This window comes from Diaporthe citri (assembly GCF_014595645.1).
Source record: "Diaporthe citri strain NFHF-8-4 chromosome Unknown scaffold_18, whole genome shotgun sequence".
Taxonomy (NCBI): domain Eukaryota; kingdom Fungi; phylum Ascomycota; class Sordariomycetes; order Diaporthales; family Diaporthaceae; genus Diaporthe; species Diaporthe citri.
Genome location: NW_025064863.1, coordinates 239521 through 255466, shown reverse-complemented (window position 1 = coordinate 255466; position 15946 = coordinate 239521). Strand labels below are relative to the sequence as shown.

At 49.5% G+C, this 15946-nt stretch overlaps 5 protein-coding genes across 5 annotated transcripts; 2 read left to right on the top strand and 3 right to left on the bottom strand.

Annotated features, from left to right (window-relative positions):
- Positions 1-4633: 4633 nt before the first annotated feature.
- INS49_005525 (uncharacterized protein) lies at positions 4634-6100 on the bottom strand (the record flags this gene model as incomplete). The annotated part of the gene is made up of 4 exons (XM_043166304.1): positions 4634-4941; positions 5036-5158; positions 5225-5725; positions 5785-6100. 4 exons carry the CDS (start codon positions 6098-6100, stop codon positions 4634-4636), a joined length of 1248 nt encoding a protein of 415 aa, XP_043017084.1.
- A 1574-nt stretch (positions 6101-7674) lies between these two features.
- INS49_005524 (uncharacterized protein) lies at positions 7675-8343 on the top strand (the record flags this gene model as incomplete). The annotated part of the gene is made up of 1 exon (XM_043166303.1): positions 7675-8343. One exon carries the CDS (start codon positions 7675-7677, stop codon positions 8341-8343), a length of 669 nt encoding a protein of 222 aa, XP_043017083.1.
- A 197-nt stretch (positions 8344-8540) lies between these two features.
- On the bottom strand, positions 8541-9881 carry INS49_005523 (uncharacterized protein; the record flags this gene model as incomplete). The annotated part of the gene is made up of 2 exons (XM_043166302.1): positions 8541-9631; positions 9752-9881. 2 exons carry the CDS (start codon positions 9879-9881, stop codon positions 8541-8543), a joined length of 1221 nt encoding a protein of 406 aa, XP_043017082.1.
- Positions 9882-13506: 3625 nt separating this feature from the next.
- Positions 13507-13923, top strand: INS49_005522 (uncharacterized protein; the record flags this gene model as incomplete). Its single annotated transcript, XM_043166301.1, has 2 exons — positions 13507-13861; positions 13916-13923. 2 exons carry the CDS (start codon positions 13507-13509, stop codon positions 13921-13923), a joined length of 363 nt encoding a protein of 120 aa, XP_043017081.1.
- Positions 13924-14731: 808 nt separating this feature from the next.
- On the bottom strand, positions 14732-15718 carry INS49_005521 (uncharacterized protein; the record flags this gene model as incomplete). Its single annotated transcript, XM_043166300.1, has 3 exons — positions 14732-14737; positions 14874-15627; positions 15705-15718. 3 exons carry the CDS (start codon positions 15716-15718, stop codon positions 14732-14734), a joined length of 774 nt encoding a protein of 257 aa, XP_043017080.1.
- Between the last annotated feature and the right edge of the window lie 228 nt (positions 15719-15946).

Genomic DNA, 15946 nt, shown 5'->3' with positions numbered 1-15946 from the left:
GGGAAGGGCTTCCTCCTTCCTGCTTGCTGCTTCGTGCTTCGTGCTCCTGCCTCAAGTGGTTGCCCCATCCCAGCTCCATCCATCCCTCTGGCCCGTCCTGCCCTGGCAACCACCCATCTGGATACACCCTGCCGGTGATGACTGAGCTTGTCGAAACACCTCACAACCTTCGTGACACGCCTTGGCTTGGGATCCACCCTCAGAATCCGCATCACCAGAGAACACGTACGTATGGACATCACAACAGCATCAGTACCAGCATCGGCGTCGACATGGGGGGCAACAGACTGTCAACAATAGGCAGTGCCAGCTGCTACGCTTCCTGCTCCGTACTCAGGCACGAAGCTTGACGACTCGAGCGCTTCGCCTCGCCTGGCTCCTCTGCAGCAATGCCATGCGCCATGCATTTTCCCGGCGGGCCAGCTGGCTCGGGCTATCATTGACAGAAATTCCCCATAGCCTGTCGTCTTTTACCCGCTGCCACCACGATGGCGTCTTTTCAACTGCCTGCCAGACTGTCCTCCTGTCCAGTCTACTGCCCAGGTCTACGTATTGGGTCTGCTCTCAGTCTCAAGTTCTCAAATTTTGCCGCTGTTGCTGCCCCGCGGATGAGCCGGACCGACGTCACCGCCAACTCGGCCATTGCTCCTCGAGGCGCGAGCGTCAGTCTCTTCAGCCAGACGTCACCGTCTCCATATTTATCACCGACTGAGTAATTGGCCCCTCGCTTATCTACCGAGCTTTGGGGCGATGCTATTCACGATTTCCTATGCTCCCATCGCCGCTCTGCCCTCGCTGCTGGAATGAGATAAGCAACATGCATGGCCAGCCATTCATCGAGGCAGCTCGAGCTACTGCATCAACCTCCAAATCGACGTTGATGGGCTCACTCAGCGCCCTTGACGACCCCGCGGTTGCTGTTTCGCCCATGGTGGGGTCTTTTCGCCGATTTTCCCCTGCGATGACAACCAGCACCGCTCGACACTGCGGATCCCGTGGTATCTTGCCCTGTACTGTTTATGTCCGGTCGGTATGACTGCACGCTTGGGCAGCTGCCCAGTCTCGCTGTGGGTAGTCTATCTCGCGAGCCGCGAACCCATCCGGCCCTGCCGTCCATCGGACGTATTTACGTCTCGGCATCACCAGAGCGGTCGGTCCGTGGAGAAATTTCTTCCCACGTCCGGCCTCTTGTCACCCCAAACCCCCACGCTCCCTCCGTCCACACAACTGGGATTCCAGAGCGTGGGATCGCATGCATCTAATAAGCGTGCATGCATGCTTAGTCTGGATTGGTCTCCATGTGGCTGGCCATCTACTTTAGCAATGTGTCTGCCGGCAGCCGTGAATCTGACAGCAATCGCGGCCTTCGATCTCGAACATTATCTCGAACACAATCTTGCAGCATCTGACAGATGACATGGTCGCGTATCGTCAGGTTACACGAACAATGCTTGCGCACCGTTGGTGTTGATCTTATGTTTCACCTCGATCGAGCTCGAGTCTCAACAAACCTCCGCTTCACGCGTCGGGTCCACCCCTCCAACCCCTCCAACCAGGGCTTGCCATGTCCGGATGGGTGCACCCCAGCGTTCCGCCCGCCCCGAAGGTCCTCAGATGGCCAAGGGTCCAACCATCACAGGGATGAAGCTCCTTTAGCCGCTGTTGCTGTGAGTTCTTAACGCGAACCGCACTCCAATATTGACCGGTAGCGAGGACAACGATTATGAAGTGACTCGACTACCGCCCAGCTGCCATAGCATTCAAAATTGGAGTTGATGAGGACATGCACAAGCATCGCTGCAGCTTTGAAGCTTCTGCACAACGCCACATGATGTGTCTACCAATGTGACCTTCAGTAACGCTACACCTGGGTCAGGTTGGCATAAATGGCCGTTTACTCCCCTTGCCCACTCTGTGCACATCAAACGAAATGGCGAGACATCACGCCCTCAGGACAACCACTGCGTCAGACTGCGGCTGAAGGTCTATAATACGCACCCATGCCCAGCCATCCACAGTGACTGCCGAACATCTTCATCATCATCACGCCGCCCGAGTCTGGCGTACCGACGCACAGCTGTCCTCGTACTGAATCAAGCAAGCTTTGTTAGCCAAAACAGTCTTGAGCATGCAGTGGCCAGCATACTTTTGGCTGCGAACACTATTCCCCGCGTGTTTGTGAGAGCACACTTTTGCCATGACTCCGCTGCCCAACTCTATATGCGATAGGCTTCAGAATGGTGGCGTTCGTACCTGGAGTGATTCATGCCGCATGTACCTTCCTCCCGGTACAAAAGTGTGTATGCGCCCTTTGGCCACGCCGTTTAGGCTGTTCGATGCCACCCAGGTCCCAAGATTGTTGAGGTTTGAAAGTCGACGTAGTGTTCTGTCAATTAGTTGGGGAGTTCGTCGGGGGCGAGTTCAACGTGAGGATTTACCGCAACACACCGCGGGGAGTTGGCGCGATCCGACGCGTGGACCGCGTGGACATCTTGGTCATGCCATCGGGGGGCAGCCATAGCTTTTCTTGGATGCCAGCCGAGGATGGGTCGTGGCGCATAGGACCACCAGATAAGGAGCCGTGGGTGCTACGGTCACATCTCATGGTGTACTCAGACGCGAGTTGGTGAGGATTTTCACGCTCCGGATTGTCCCGGTTCATTCTAAAGTTCTGCTAGAGACACCTGGGGAGCTTCTGACGATTGGTATAGCGCTGAAACTCGTCGAACCCAATCAGATACGGTCTTCAGCCTGCGTAGCGCCATTTCTGGCTCTTGTCAATGTCTGGAATTGGTTTCTCAATGGTTGACCGATTGTCTCGAGAGCCATGGTACGAAATGCGAGCACCACCAAGACGCAAGTCCTCCCGAAACGAGTGATCGGAATCGGGCAGGTCCTTGGAAATGGCTCGCTGAGCTCACGATTGGTCACTACCAATGGCAGTCGCGGCAAATATCTGGCACTGAGCTACTGCCAGTGTTGGGGTCGTGGTCCATTTTTCAACTTAACTATCGATAACATGGAGGATTTACACAAATCACTTCCCATGGAAATGATTCCCCCAACTATAGTTGACGCTATGGTGCTTGCGAGGTATCTTGGGTTCCGATATCTTTGGGTCGACAGTCTTTGCATCATCCAAGGAAGTGGTGACCTTTCGACCGCCGATTCGGAAGAACAGTCCCAAGATATGGGGAGGATATACAGGTCAGCTTCCCTCACCATCGCGGCAGCCGCAGAAAAAGACTGTCGCGATGGCCTATTTCGTACCCGGCCCGATCCGGAGACTCCCTACTGCCCGGTGTCACAGAGACAAAAGAGCGAGGAAATTGTATACTTGGGAGTAGACCTGCCCAATGTTGGGCAGCAAATGGAGCCTCTGAGTCGGCGCGGTTGGGCCTTGCAAGAGGCTGTGCTCTCTCGACGCTTAGTCACTTTTGGGACTACAGAAATTTCCTGGGAGTGTAGCTGTTGCAGCTATCGGGAGACGGTTCTACGCGCGTTGCCCAAACAGACAGCATCCACCAGCGTGCTGGGCACGGCGTCGGAGATCTTTTCCACGTGGGTGAAGCTCGTCGAGGAATACAGCCGCAGGGACCTCACTTTCCAGACGGATAAGCTGCCTGCGATTAGTGGATTGACAGCCGTTGTCTCCGAGGCTCTCGGGCATGAGTTTCACTACGGTATTTGGCAACATCAGGCGCACCATGTGCTCATGTGGAAACATGTGGGGCGCATAAACGAAGAAGGCCTAGTCTTTTCTAGACAGGAGTCCTCTCGCGCTCCAACTTGGTCGTGGGCCTCGGTCAATGGTGGAGTGGAGTTTCTGAAGGGTGCTGTGATGCCTACGCTGTTGGATGTACATGGAAGGTCGTTGATCAGTACTGGCCTCCTTATTAAGACTGACACGATCAGGTGTCAAGTGGAAGGCAGCTACTATGGTGAGTATGAGCATCGTCGGCCATGGATGCGATTCCAACCGACAACAAAGACCTTCGTCGATGACCTGGATGACATACCACTAGCAAACAGAAAGACAGCAGGCGGGGCAACCAAAGAGTTGGTAAACATATGGTTCTTCTTCTTGGGAAATAGCGCAGGGCTGATTGTGATCCCCCTTAAGACTGATGTAAGTCAAGTCAAAAGCTCCGTCAGGGGGAACAAAAGACGGATACACAATTTGCTCTCTGGAACAGCACGATCAGTGAGAACTTTCCGGCGAGTCGGCGCTTTCATCGGCTTCAATGGACCGCGAACGAGGCACGAGCATCTCGAAACGGTAACTAGAGCTCAAAGAGCAAAATTAAGCTTGTGAACATCTACTACCAAACACCAAGTCCAAACAGGCATCGAGAGCACGGATGAAGGAGATGTGAAACAAGAAAAGCGTCAAAGGTTTGAGAGCTTGCGCGCACAACGGACAACCATCTTCGAGGGTATTTCATTGACATGTGCAATTCAACGGCAATGAAGCCGTCATGGTAGATGATCAACAAGAGATCAACCACCTTGGCAAGTAGCTATACCGTATGTGCTTCAACCAATCCACAGCACGCCCGATGATGGACAGACCAATTGCGGTTCACGAGAGCCAATGTCAAATGAAAACGGCCTCGGGAGTCCCAAGGGCGATTTAAGCCCTCTGGAGCATAACCAGCACGCCAGCCCAAGTCTCCACGGCTGTTGGCCTGATCTGGTTGGCCGGCAGCACAAAGCCATACGTGCCCGTGTCCCTCAGCTCGTATGTATAGCTGTATGTTGCGTTGCCCGTGGCATCGATGTAGTCCACGCTGGACCCGGTGGTGGCGTACAGCGTGCTGCAGGACTTTCCGATGGTGTACGACGTTCCAGTGACGCCCGCAATAGCACTCCTAGCAGCAGTAGCCAAGGATTGAAGGGCGGCGTTGTTCTCGGCAGTAGCGGCGCAATTGTAGCCATAAGCTGGAAGTGAAGGTTAGCAAATGACAGGCTTTGCATACCCGCAGGGACGGAATTGGCTGAGAGGGAAGATTCGGCCGTAGGGTTGCAAACTTACCCCAGAGAATGTACTGGCCATAAGAGTGGAAGTCGATGTAAAGACTGATACCGTTGGATGCCTTCAGCTGCTGGATCTGAGCCACGAGGCCCTTGTTCTCGGGAGCATCGCCCGCTGCTTGGCCTGGGCGGAACAACTCGGTCAGCCACGTTCAATATGCGACGCGTCCATTGGGAATGTATCTCTTACCCTTGTACGTCTCAGAGCAAGGGTTCGTAGAGGCGCCTCCCGCGACGGACCACTGGTACGGCCAGTTGCGGTTGATGTCACGGCCGACGCACGAGTTGCCGCTGACGGTCTGGCGGTTCTTGCGCCACAGGCGGTCCGTGGTCTGGGAGTAGACGAAGCCGTCCGGGTTCACGACGGGCGTGATGTAGAAGTCGAACTTGTCGACGACGGCCTTGACGGCGGCGTTGGACGCGTACTGCGTCAGCAGCGTGTACGCGATGTACTCGGTGGTCTTGGACGTGATCCACTCGCGGGCGTGGACGTTGCCGTGGAAGACGACCGCGGGCTTGGAGCCCTTGCCGCCGCTGCCCCAGATATGGATGCCGGTCAGGGCACGCCCGCCGACCGACGTGCCGGCGGTGTAGACCTCCGAGTTGGCTGGGAAGCTGGCTTGGAGGTCGTTCAGGAAGGTTAGGTGGGATGCATAAGCGTGGTACGCGGTGAACCATGAGGCGTCGGGAACTTTGAAGGAATTTATCAGTACAGCAGCTTCAACGAGAGCATCAAATGGAGTAGCTCACCAGCTAGAGCTTCAGAGATCTCGCCCTCGGCAGCGATACTGGCGCCGAGATCCTCATCGAGAACAGTGCTGCTTAAGCCAAGTCCCTCGAGGGCAGACACCGAGTCAGGGGCGACTACGACATCGACAGCCCCGGTACTGCCAGGGTTCAGCACATGGGCCGCGAGCTGGGACACCTCCTCTGTGACCGCGGCGTCAGAACCCACGTCGACACGCAGGACCTTGTAGCCGGTATAGTCGACCTTTGCCTCCCTCTCCGGGAGCGCCACAGCGGTTGCCAGGGGCAGCAGGAGCGAGGAGATCAGCAGTGACTTCATGATGGGCAGACGAGCGGTTGCAAGTTGGCTGCCCCCCAAAACTGTGTGCACCGTCTAGGAAACGAGGTGTGCTCCTGTTTATATAGTCAACCTCCTCTCTTGAATGAGTAATGGACAAGAAACAGCAGCAGGCGCCATCGTGGATGAGGAAGGTTAAGCCTTGCCCAGCACTGTGCCAAGTGGGATTGATAAGAATTCCGAAGTGTGCAGCCCCCGGATTTCTCTCTGCCATGAGGAGTTGGCCCAGACTAGCAACTTATATCGCCTCGCTTGACCCTGAAGGGAAGGTGGCCGATGTCTTGGGTAGCACAGCGCCAAGAGTCTTGCCGCACAATTGGAGCAGAGCAATTAGCTGGGACGGGCCAAGACAGCAAGGAGGAGAAAGTGGGAGATGCCGCAACATACCTTGACAATCACGAGTTATAATAAGCGCAGGCCAAGCTTTGTCCACAGAGCTACCTTAATTATTGCTTGTCTTGTTGCATGCAGCCACATGACCGCGATGGGCAGGTGCGGTTTTGTTGCATTCTTGAGATTCCCTTGATTCGGCAGCGTCTGCAACAGTCAGTCGAGTTATGGCATTCAACGGAAGGTTTCCAGTAGTTAAGCAAATCGCATCATTCAGTGTGGGCTTTGTGCCGGGGCATGGTGGTTTAGAACCTTGGAGTATATGGGTTAGGCCCCAGATCTCTATATGGAGTCTCCAGATATTGACATATTGCACAGCTTAACAAGTACTGACCAAGAATATAGAGATTCGCACCTGCAAAATCGGAGGGTACACCGATACATCAACTTATACCATAGCCATAGCCAATCAGAGCATATCACCCAGGCCTAATTCGCTTATCCATACTAAACTCCTATATACCTAAGTTAAATTAAGCATATAAATTGGGTGCCACTTACTTTTCGGAACCCCCCCCCCCCCTCTTGCCATTCAGGATTGACTGGCCAAAATCAGGGCTTCAGCGTCTACAGCTCGGTGGGCAGCGACCTTGGCCGAAGGTACTTCAGGATCCCATCCCCTGCCTTTCAGGACCCCCTTCTCCTTTCAGGATCCCATCTCCTTTCAAGACCGCGTCCCCTGCCTCGTATAGTGATGCGACCACGAGACTGCCGTGTCAAATCCGCTTCGTTTTCAGATGAGACACGTCGAGCATGAGTTTGATCGTAGCCAAGGAGTGTAATTGAAGCATTCAAAATTGCCCTCTGAACAGAGAATGGCAACTGTAAGAGAAATTCGGGTTCATTCAAGATATAGAGACTGTGTTTTTAAAGTGCAAGGAGAAAAAGTGAGGCAAGGAAAATATTGTAGGCCCTAAGAATTGTGATAGAACGCTTTTGAGGTATAGGCAAGAAAGAGAGAGTCAAGTACTCCTGAGCACCCAGGAAGCAATTCGAAGCAGAATGAATGGATATTGAAAACCAGACTCGTCAGTGGTATTGGGCTCGTTATCTAGGGTGTCCGATACGTCTGGATCCTTCTTTGGGGACCTCAGGAGGGCAGGTTTATCTACCTCCCGGCCAATACAGTCAAGGCTCTGCAGCAGGATGCCAGGCAGTCATTGGACATGTCAAATGGGTCTCATATAACAGGCCAGTTCGAGACGGCTTTTCTTAGTGAGGGTGATGTGATCACGACGTGGGCTGTTCGGATGCCATGTCTTCATCTGGCGTCACAACGATTTTCACAGCAGCCTATCACTATCATCAACGCACTTGACGTTCGAGGCTGCCTATCGAGTCTTTTCAATCATAACACAGCATACGTCGGAAACTTTGCCTTCGCACTGTTTACAGAAACTACCGTCGGCCAGGTGATGAGCACTTCGCTGGGCGAGCTCGCACACATGGTGCGCAAATCGCTGCTGGAACAAGTGCCGGATACTCAAATACGCGCCATGTTCCGTGAGTTAACCAAAACGAAGCTTGGAGCCCTCATTGTTGGCACGTCAAAAACAAAACCGCTCATCTTCAGCAACTGGGGGAAAACCAAGATCTGTGAGGGTGTCGACTTCAGCCCGGCCGTTATCAGGCGTGGGAAGCAGGGCCCAGTGGCCGCTGAGCCAGGGAAGCCCGTCTATCATCATTCGCTCCATACGAAACATAGCCAGACGGCCCGTGACGCGTTCAACATCCTCGGCAAAGATCCTGCGGGCAATTACTGGATAGCTGCATGGTTGCCACCTAGTGCGAGGCCGAACATTGAGGAGGAGATGCGGAAGTTGCCCCGATGCTAGATACTGTTGAAGTATTGAGCAAACGAGAACGGGAAAAATTGTACTAGATGCTTGGAAGGGGACAGTTTTCTTTCCAATGACGTGCAACATGTAGTCAACATTCACCAGAACACTAAAATAGAATCGTCACACTCGTGGCATCAAAATTTGAATCTGTTATTTCATTACCAACCCATGACAGCTCAGCATTCTCCTAACTAATCCTTGATAACAGCTTTGCTATTGACACTGTAATATACTGTGAGATATGCGCCTGTGGTATCATTGTATGCATATGACACTTGATTGTGAACAGATACATCGGTGTCCAAATCGGCTCTCGGGAAGGTCTTCTTGATGCGGGTCAAGTACTCATCAGCCGCATTATTTCGACCCAGTTTCCTCAACGCATTTGATATGTTGTCCGCTATTCTGCGGTCACTCTGGGCGTACTGCCACTGCGGGATATAGATCTTGACCAGAGGCAGCCGATCACCTGTCCGCCATTCGAAGCTGAAATAAAGACAGCCCAGGAAAAATGGCAACTGTTTTGGAGGCCGATCTGAATGATCGAGAAGCTTTCCGGCCTCACCATTGACCAAGAGATGCCAGATTGACTGTAGGAACTCCACGCCACGCAGTGTTGTCTGGTCGCTAGCCCGCCCTCCGAGGGTGAAGACATTCTTGACAAAGTCGAAGCTGTTGTGTTGCTGCGACGATACGTACAGCTTCACGCGGGAATTCTCAGGGGCCGTCGAGTCGATCCCCAAATAGTCGCAAGACATGCGACCTGGGCAGGATACGGTCAAGAACTCATGCAGAAGGTGAGCAACAGCTGAAAGCCCCTCGCCATGAGGATCCAGCGACCGCACAGCGTCCAGACAATGATCCAGGGCACTCTTTCCAGTGGCCAGGGACTTCGCAAGGGGGAGGAAGTAGGCTTTCATTGATTTGCCGTCAGGACTGAGGTCGAAGGCGAAGTTGAATTGAGGGGTCCGCTGGTACAGGTCGAGCGGCGGCGGCAACGAGGTCTTCTCAGCTTCCCGGAGCCGTGAAACCTCATCGGGCGACGTTACCATAAATTTGTCCAGGAGTTGCCACGCCCACTTAAGATCAACATCTAAAACTTGCTCGAATGAACTAAGCATCGAGGCGACCGCTTTCTTCCCGGATGGATCATCCGCCACGGTGTGTGGCCCCGAGACGGCAGTCAAAGGCTCCATTTGGAACCGCATCACGCCCTCCTCTCGAGTGCTGACGTAGTTGACGCTGAATTCTACCGGTGCCACAGCCTCGTGTGCCATATGACCTGTTGGAACAGGCCCCATCCACGGCGCGCATTGCTCTCGAACAAAGCTAAGGTGAGATTCCTTCTGCGACTCAGTATATCCTCCAGCTTGCTCCAGCAGGCCAGACATTTCGGGTCTACATAGTCTCCACCAGAAGTCGGCAGCGCTGTTTGGCGCGAGATCAGGAGGAACAACAGATTGTTTCGTGGACATATCCGGCTTCAAGGGAGCCTCAGACGTACCCCGGGTATTGCTGCGAACGAAGTCCATGTTTGCAATTCCGGTGAAAGCTTCAGGTGATTCCAGCCGGGTTTCAGGCAGCTGTGTCTATCCACGCCCAGATAGGATGTTGGAGAGGTGATTCCGTTGTTGACATTCGAGGTCATTGACGTGGGTCTCATCGACAAGATACAGTATGAAGGGGTCGATATGCTGCAAGACGTTTACTTCGTTACATACATACGGACCTGAATCGTGGCACCTCTTGGTGACTCCGTTCAATTGCGTCGGAAACAGCGGTGTGAAACCCTAACTCGAGGGAAAACGGACAATTGACTGTAATCAGATACCTAGTGGTTCCAGGCCTGTCTTGTGGGGCTGATAAGTACGAACACAATGAACGGCCAGTGTACCACAAGATTTGTGTGCACATGACGCATTCCCTATCATTACGTACTAGGGGTGAGGGGGGTTTTCGTCTAAGTTACGCAATATAATGATAATTTAACATTTAATCAAAATTTTGAAATTCTAGCAAAATGCTGGTAAAATGCTAGTAATATATTATTAGGAATAAAATATATTAAGGGCTAAATATTATATTATATTATGTTAATTAACTTTTCATGTTAAAAGCTTTAGTTTAAACCCTTATAAATCTTAATTATATAGCTATTTTTAAATATTTCTATAATTTTATAAGCCCTTTCTTAATAAATAATTAAGGATAATCTTGTTTTTAATTTATTTATATATACTTTTTAAGCAATATATATTTAATCTTTTTATATAATAATAAACGTTTAAAAACTTAATTTCTTTCCACTTATATTAATACATATCTTATATAAGCTATTATTGTAATTAATATTTAACCTTAAAATTTTTAACATTAATAAAAGTTAAAATAAAGAATATTTTTCCTTAATAATTATTTATAGTTATTATATAAAGCTTTTATGAAATTGTTGAAGAAAAGTAAATAAATTATTTATAATAATATGAGTAATGTAAAGGAGTATAATTATATTATATTGCTTTAAATTTACTTTTTTATTATAAGTAATTAAAAATGCTTTAAAGTATTAAAAAGTAAAAAAAAATAAAGGGTAGAAAGGCGGATTTTAAGGTTTTCTTATTAATGAAATATAAATAAATATATAAGGTTATATATAAATTTATGCATTAGCTTAAAGCTGCTGTTAAGAAATAATTAAAAAGCTAAATAAATAGCAAATAAATTAATAAAACATTACTTTTTTTAAAAGAAATATAGCTAAAGCTATGAATAATTCAGTTAATAAATATTAAATAAGGAGCTAAGTTAAGGATAAGTTAAAGAAAAATAAAAGTTAATTTCTTAAGTTAATATAAAATAATAATATTATATTATAAAATGTTAAAATTATCTTTATATTAATAATATATAAGTTATATTAAATATATATAACGATATTTTATTAAAATATTAATTATATGTCACTATTATGTTGCTATATAATTAACATAGTGACGCTATGTTGTTGAAAACCCCTCCTTCCCTTAATAGGTAGAGTTTACATCTCTGCAAACATCCTAAATGTTAAATGTTAACTATTCTGCCGAAAGTTGCTTTTATTAGCAAATTAAGTAAAATGTAACCTGGTAGGTCTAGAGTTACTAATAGAAAAATGTTGTACACAATTTAATGTTTAGGATGCATGCAGAGGTGTACTTCGATCTTACATATTCAAGCAGCGAGCCGAACGGCGATTCACTTCGCCCCTGGCGAACTTTAAGTTTTAATGATTAATTTACTATCTGTACCTCCGTCGGGATCCCAAAACTTGGTTAGCCTTGTACCATTTTGTATCATCACTGGGCCCATTAGGTCACACTTTGCCCAATTTGCTACATATGTAGCAAATACGAGTTGTTGAATAATAACACTTGGGATCCTGACGGAGGCACACTAGTGCGATCTGGAAGAATAACACACATGGCAGAAAACGCAGCGCCTAATTCTCTGTTTTGCTCCGCCACTAGAGTATGCATGCCATGAATCAGACAATTACCCGATCGGAAGCATTCAACAGGTTCTGGTGTGTTCTCTGCCAAGTGATGTGACATGTAAGAGATACTCCTCGCCGGTGTCGCTCTTAAAGAGTAGTCTGATCATCCGCGTGCAAAGTCCCACTGCTCCGTTGATTCAAAGCCTAAGATCTCGAAAGACAGAAATATGCATGAATCATGAAAGATGGCACAGCCGACCGTAGCCAGTTGGGAGCCTGGTTCCATTTTGATTAAATTTGCGGTAGCTATTCTCACAATTTTATTTGTATCCAGGGGCTATACGTATTTGCTGAGACAATGGAGGCTGTTTGCCTACCCTCTGTACGATGGAAAGAAGGTACACCCAATAGAGGCGCTACACGGCTCGCAAGAGTTGATCGCAAAAGGCTTTGCTAAATTTCCGGTGAGTTCACAGAAGACAGACATCAAACGACAACCCTTATACTAATGTGTTATATATCTAAGGACCGGGGCATTTGGAGGATCAATACAACGATTGGACAGGTGCTTGTTGTCTCACCAAAGTATATCGAGAAGTTCCGACACGGCCATGGCTGCAGCGCAGCGGCATATACAGAGCAGGTAAGAGCAAATAACCTGTCGTCTCCTTCACACCAAGTCTCTGATTTGTGGTTGTATTTCAGGAATTGCCCATCAGGGCACCCGGATACGAGCCTTTCACTTTCGCCTCGAATCAATGGAGGCAGCGAAACGCGGACATAATTCTTCACCGCCTCACTGGTTTTGTAGCAAGCCGCAAAAGTCAATTGTCCGAAGAACTCTCCCATGCTTTAGAATCGCGCTGGACCGATGCCACAGGTCTGTGTCCCATCCACTGTCAACCACCGCTGTGGACCTTGCGCTCAATCTCAGTTTTTGACCCGAGCGATCCAATAGATTGGCACGCAGTGTCTTTGTTCGAAACTTTTACTGCAATAGTAGCCCAGACTACACAGCGCTTCTTCACCAACACAGAGCTCTGCCGCAATGATGCATACATCCAGAGCTTGTTCACATATTCAACCCTCGCTTTCACTGAAGGTCGCAGTTTGATGGTGTGGCCGCGAGTACTGCATTCTCTGGTTGCGAGGGTTCACCCCACATCTCAAAAGCTTCAACGCGCACTTGAGGACGTAAACCAACATCTCTTCCCATTCGTCAAGGAACGCCGAGCTGAGATTTCTCGCCGTCGCGCGGAAGCGGCTCGCTCTGGAAAGGTAGCGCCAGTTGCTGACGAGTGGGTTGCCTGGCTCGATGAGAAAGCCGGGGGAGAGAGTTACAACCCAGGTGCGGCCATGGTATCATTCTCCGTTGCTAGCTTCCACACGACCACAGATTTTATGTGCCAGCTGCTTTGTGACCTAGCGCGGAATCCTGCCCTTGTTGATCAATTGAAGGAGGAAGCATCCCGCGTATTGAAAGATCACACATGGACCAAATCCAGCTTTGCAAAGCTGGATTTGATGGATCGATGCATGAAGGAATCTCAGAGACTAAAGCCAATCGGGGCAGGCAAGTACCCCTTAAAAATAAATATGGACGGTTGGTTGACTGCTATTTGAGAACAAAGCCGCTGACATCACAAGTAGTATTCCTCAAAAGCAGGGCGCAGGAAGATATCAGAATGGATGATGGCAACGTCATACCCGCCCAGTCTTTGTTTGTTGTCTCGGGACATTGGATGCACGATCCAGAAATCTACCCGGAGCCGGAAAAGTTCGAACCTGACCGACATCTGAACATGGCCAAGGGCCTCAAGCCCAACAAGCCGAGGCAGTTCACGGCGGTGAGCCCGGAGCACATGGCTTGGGGTTACGGCAAGCACGCGTGCCCTGGTCGTTTCTTTGCCGCCGCCGTAGCCAAGATGCTCCTCACCCATATCTTGTTCAAGTATGACTTCAAGCTGACTGAGGGAGAGCTGGACCAGCACAATTACAAATTTACAACTCAAATACTTGTTCGGCGAAGCACAGGAGACAGTCTGTTGAACATAGATAGTTTTGACACTATCGATCGCTGAGAAGGATGCCTAGATAGATAATGCACCATCATAACCGTAGTATGATTGCCAACCTACCAAACTAGTTGCAAGTTTAAATCAATGACAGTCGTTTCGCCCAGTCATTCGTCCATTTTTCAAATTAACTCGCGTCTTCCCAATGCATAGTCTTCCTCCGCCTCGCCTCGCCCCGTCTCTGCTGTGAGTGAGGTAATATCTGTGACCCAGACGAGAATTGCACAGTGAGCCCTAGAAAACCAATCAGCTTCTCCAAAACCGCCGGAAAGCTACGATGACTTCGAAAATTACCCAGAAACGATCAGTCTCGGCCCCATTCCATATAATACCTAGGCAGATATGTCACCTTGGGCACGTGGGATGTACATGAGTTCCAAGGTTAGAAGCCCACCACTGAGCAGGTAACATGTGGAGGAATTTCTCGTTTTATCATTTTCTATGTACGTTCATTATCTACCTGAATATTACGAAACAAGATCGCTTCTACTTCATCCTTCTTTGATCGGCCGTGTGTCTGCTCGCAGCAGCTTGCCATAAGCCCACTTGGACAATTCGACAGCTTGTGCATCAACATATCGGTGAACAAAACTTGACAGTAAGATAAGAACAAGCCACCAAACAATTGCAGCCAGGGCAATTGCAGTGAGATATTTCTCATCCATCTCGCCTGCTACAATTGCAAGTGACTACCGTGCTAACGCATGACACAGAGTATTTAGCAATGGCCCATGAATCAGAGACACGGTAAATGAAATCCGCCCCAAGTACATCGCGAAGGAGGTTGTGAAGAGATTCTGAAGAAAGCGGTTGTTGTCAAGTGTGAGGACTAGACCTATTGCTGCAATGGGCATGAGCATTTGATCACCGAATCTCTCCGGGATCATGGACGTCAAAATGCGGGACCCCGGGGCTTCCCGTCCTACAAAAGCCAAGTGTGGTGTGCTGAGGGCCCACAAGGAAAGCACAAAACAGACCACACCCCCTATGCTTCCAAGTGTCGCTCTCAACCATGGTTCGATACTAGGCTTCGATGCCGGTCTCCGTAACGAGCGCTCCTCGATTTCCATCCGGAGATCGCAGATCAGCATCCCGGAGAGGAAGAGGAAAACGGCCCAGTAAATGAAGATGAATTCGAGCAATACAGCCGAAACGAGGACAACCACCATTCGAGCTATACTATTGACTCTGCTTAATGCCATGAGAAACATAAGCAACACCATGCAGCTGTGGAACTCGACAGGGAGGGTCCAGAGCGCGTAGTCGTACGGATGGTGAAGCTGCGTGACTTGCTCTCCAGGATCAGACCTTGCGACGGTGCGTCCGATGGGGTCCATGAAGGCAACCTGGTTCCAGCCGAAGTCTTTCGTCTGGTCCCAGAAGCTGTCAAGGTGTGGTGGCTCAATTTCTGGAAGAGCGACCCCGGGCGTGTGCTCGGCCTTGCCATACCAGTTGAGAGGCGTCATAACAGCGCAGAAAATGGTGATGATCGTGGCCGGGACAAACAGCCGGGCCTGGCGGCGGAATGTGGATGCCGAAAGCACCGAGGCTGCTTCATCGAAACGCCTCTGCCGACAGGGCTTGAGTGGCTTGTATGATAGGCCATCGCCGGAGATGACGAAGAAGATGTACACATGAGGAGTTCCTGATATGAGCAAGGGGATGATTGGTAACTTGGCGAACGGCTGGTAGTCTTTGATAGATGAGGGTCTTGCATATGCCCCGTCGGTTCTGCGACAGATGTTCCGTCGGTTCTACCATTCAAGAACCTGCAGAAACGAAAAAGTTTATTTGTCTTCGGGAGTGACTTGTGATTTGGCATGATGAATTCCACCCTCCCCGGGCGGACAAAAATGATGACTTTTCTATAGGAAATCTAAATTTAGCTAATATAAAAACGCTAGCTACATACATAAATTTATATTTTAAATACCTTAAATGTTACGGTTTGGGCTTTGCTCATTGTGATTAATTAATGGGCTTTAGCCCTATAAGAATAGGCTTTAATGCAGGTGCAAATGGAAAGCAAACCTTTTCCTCTATACTTTAA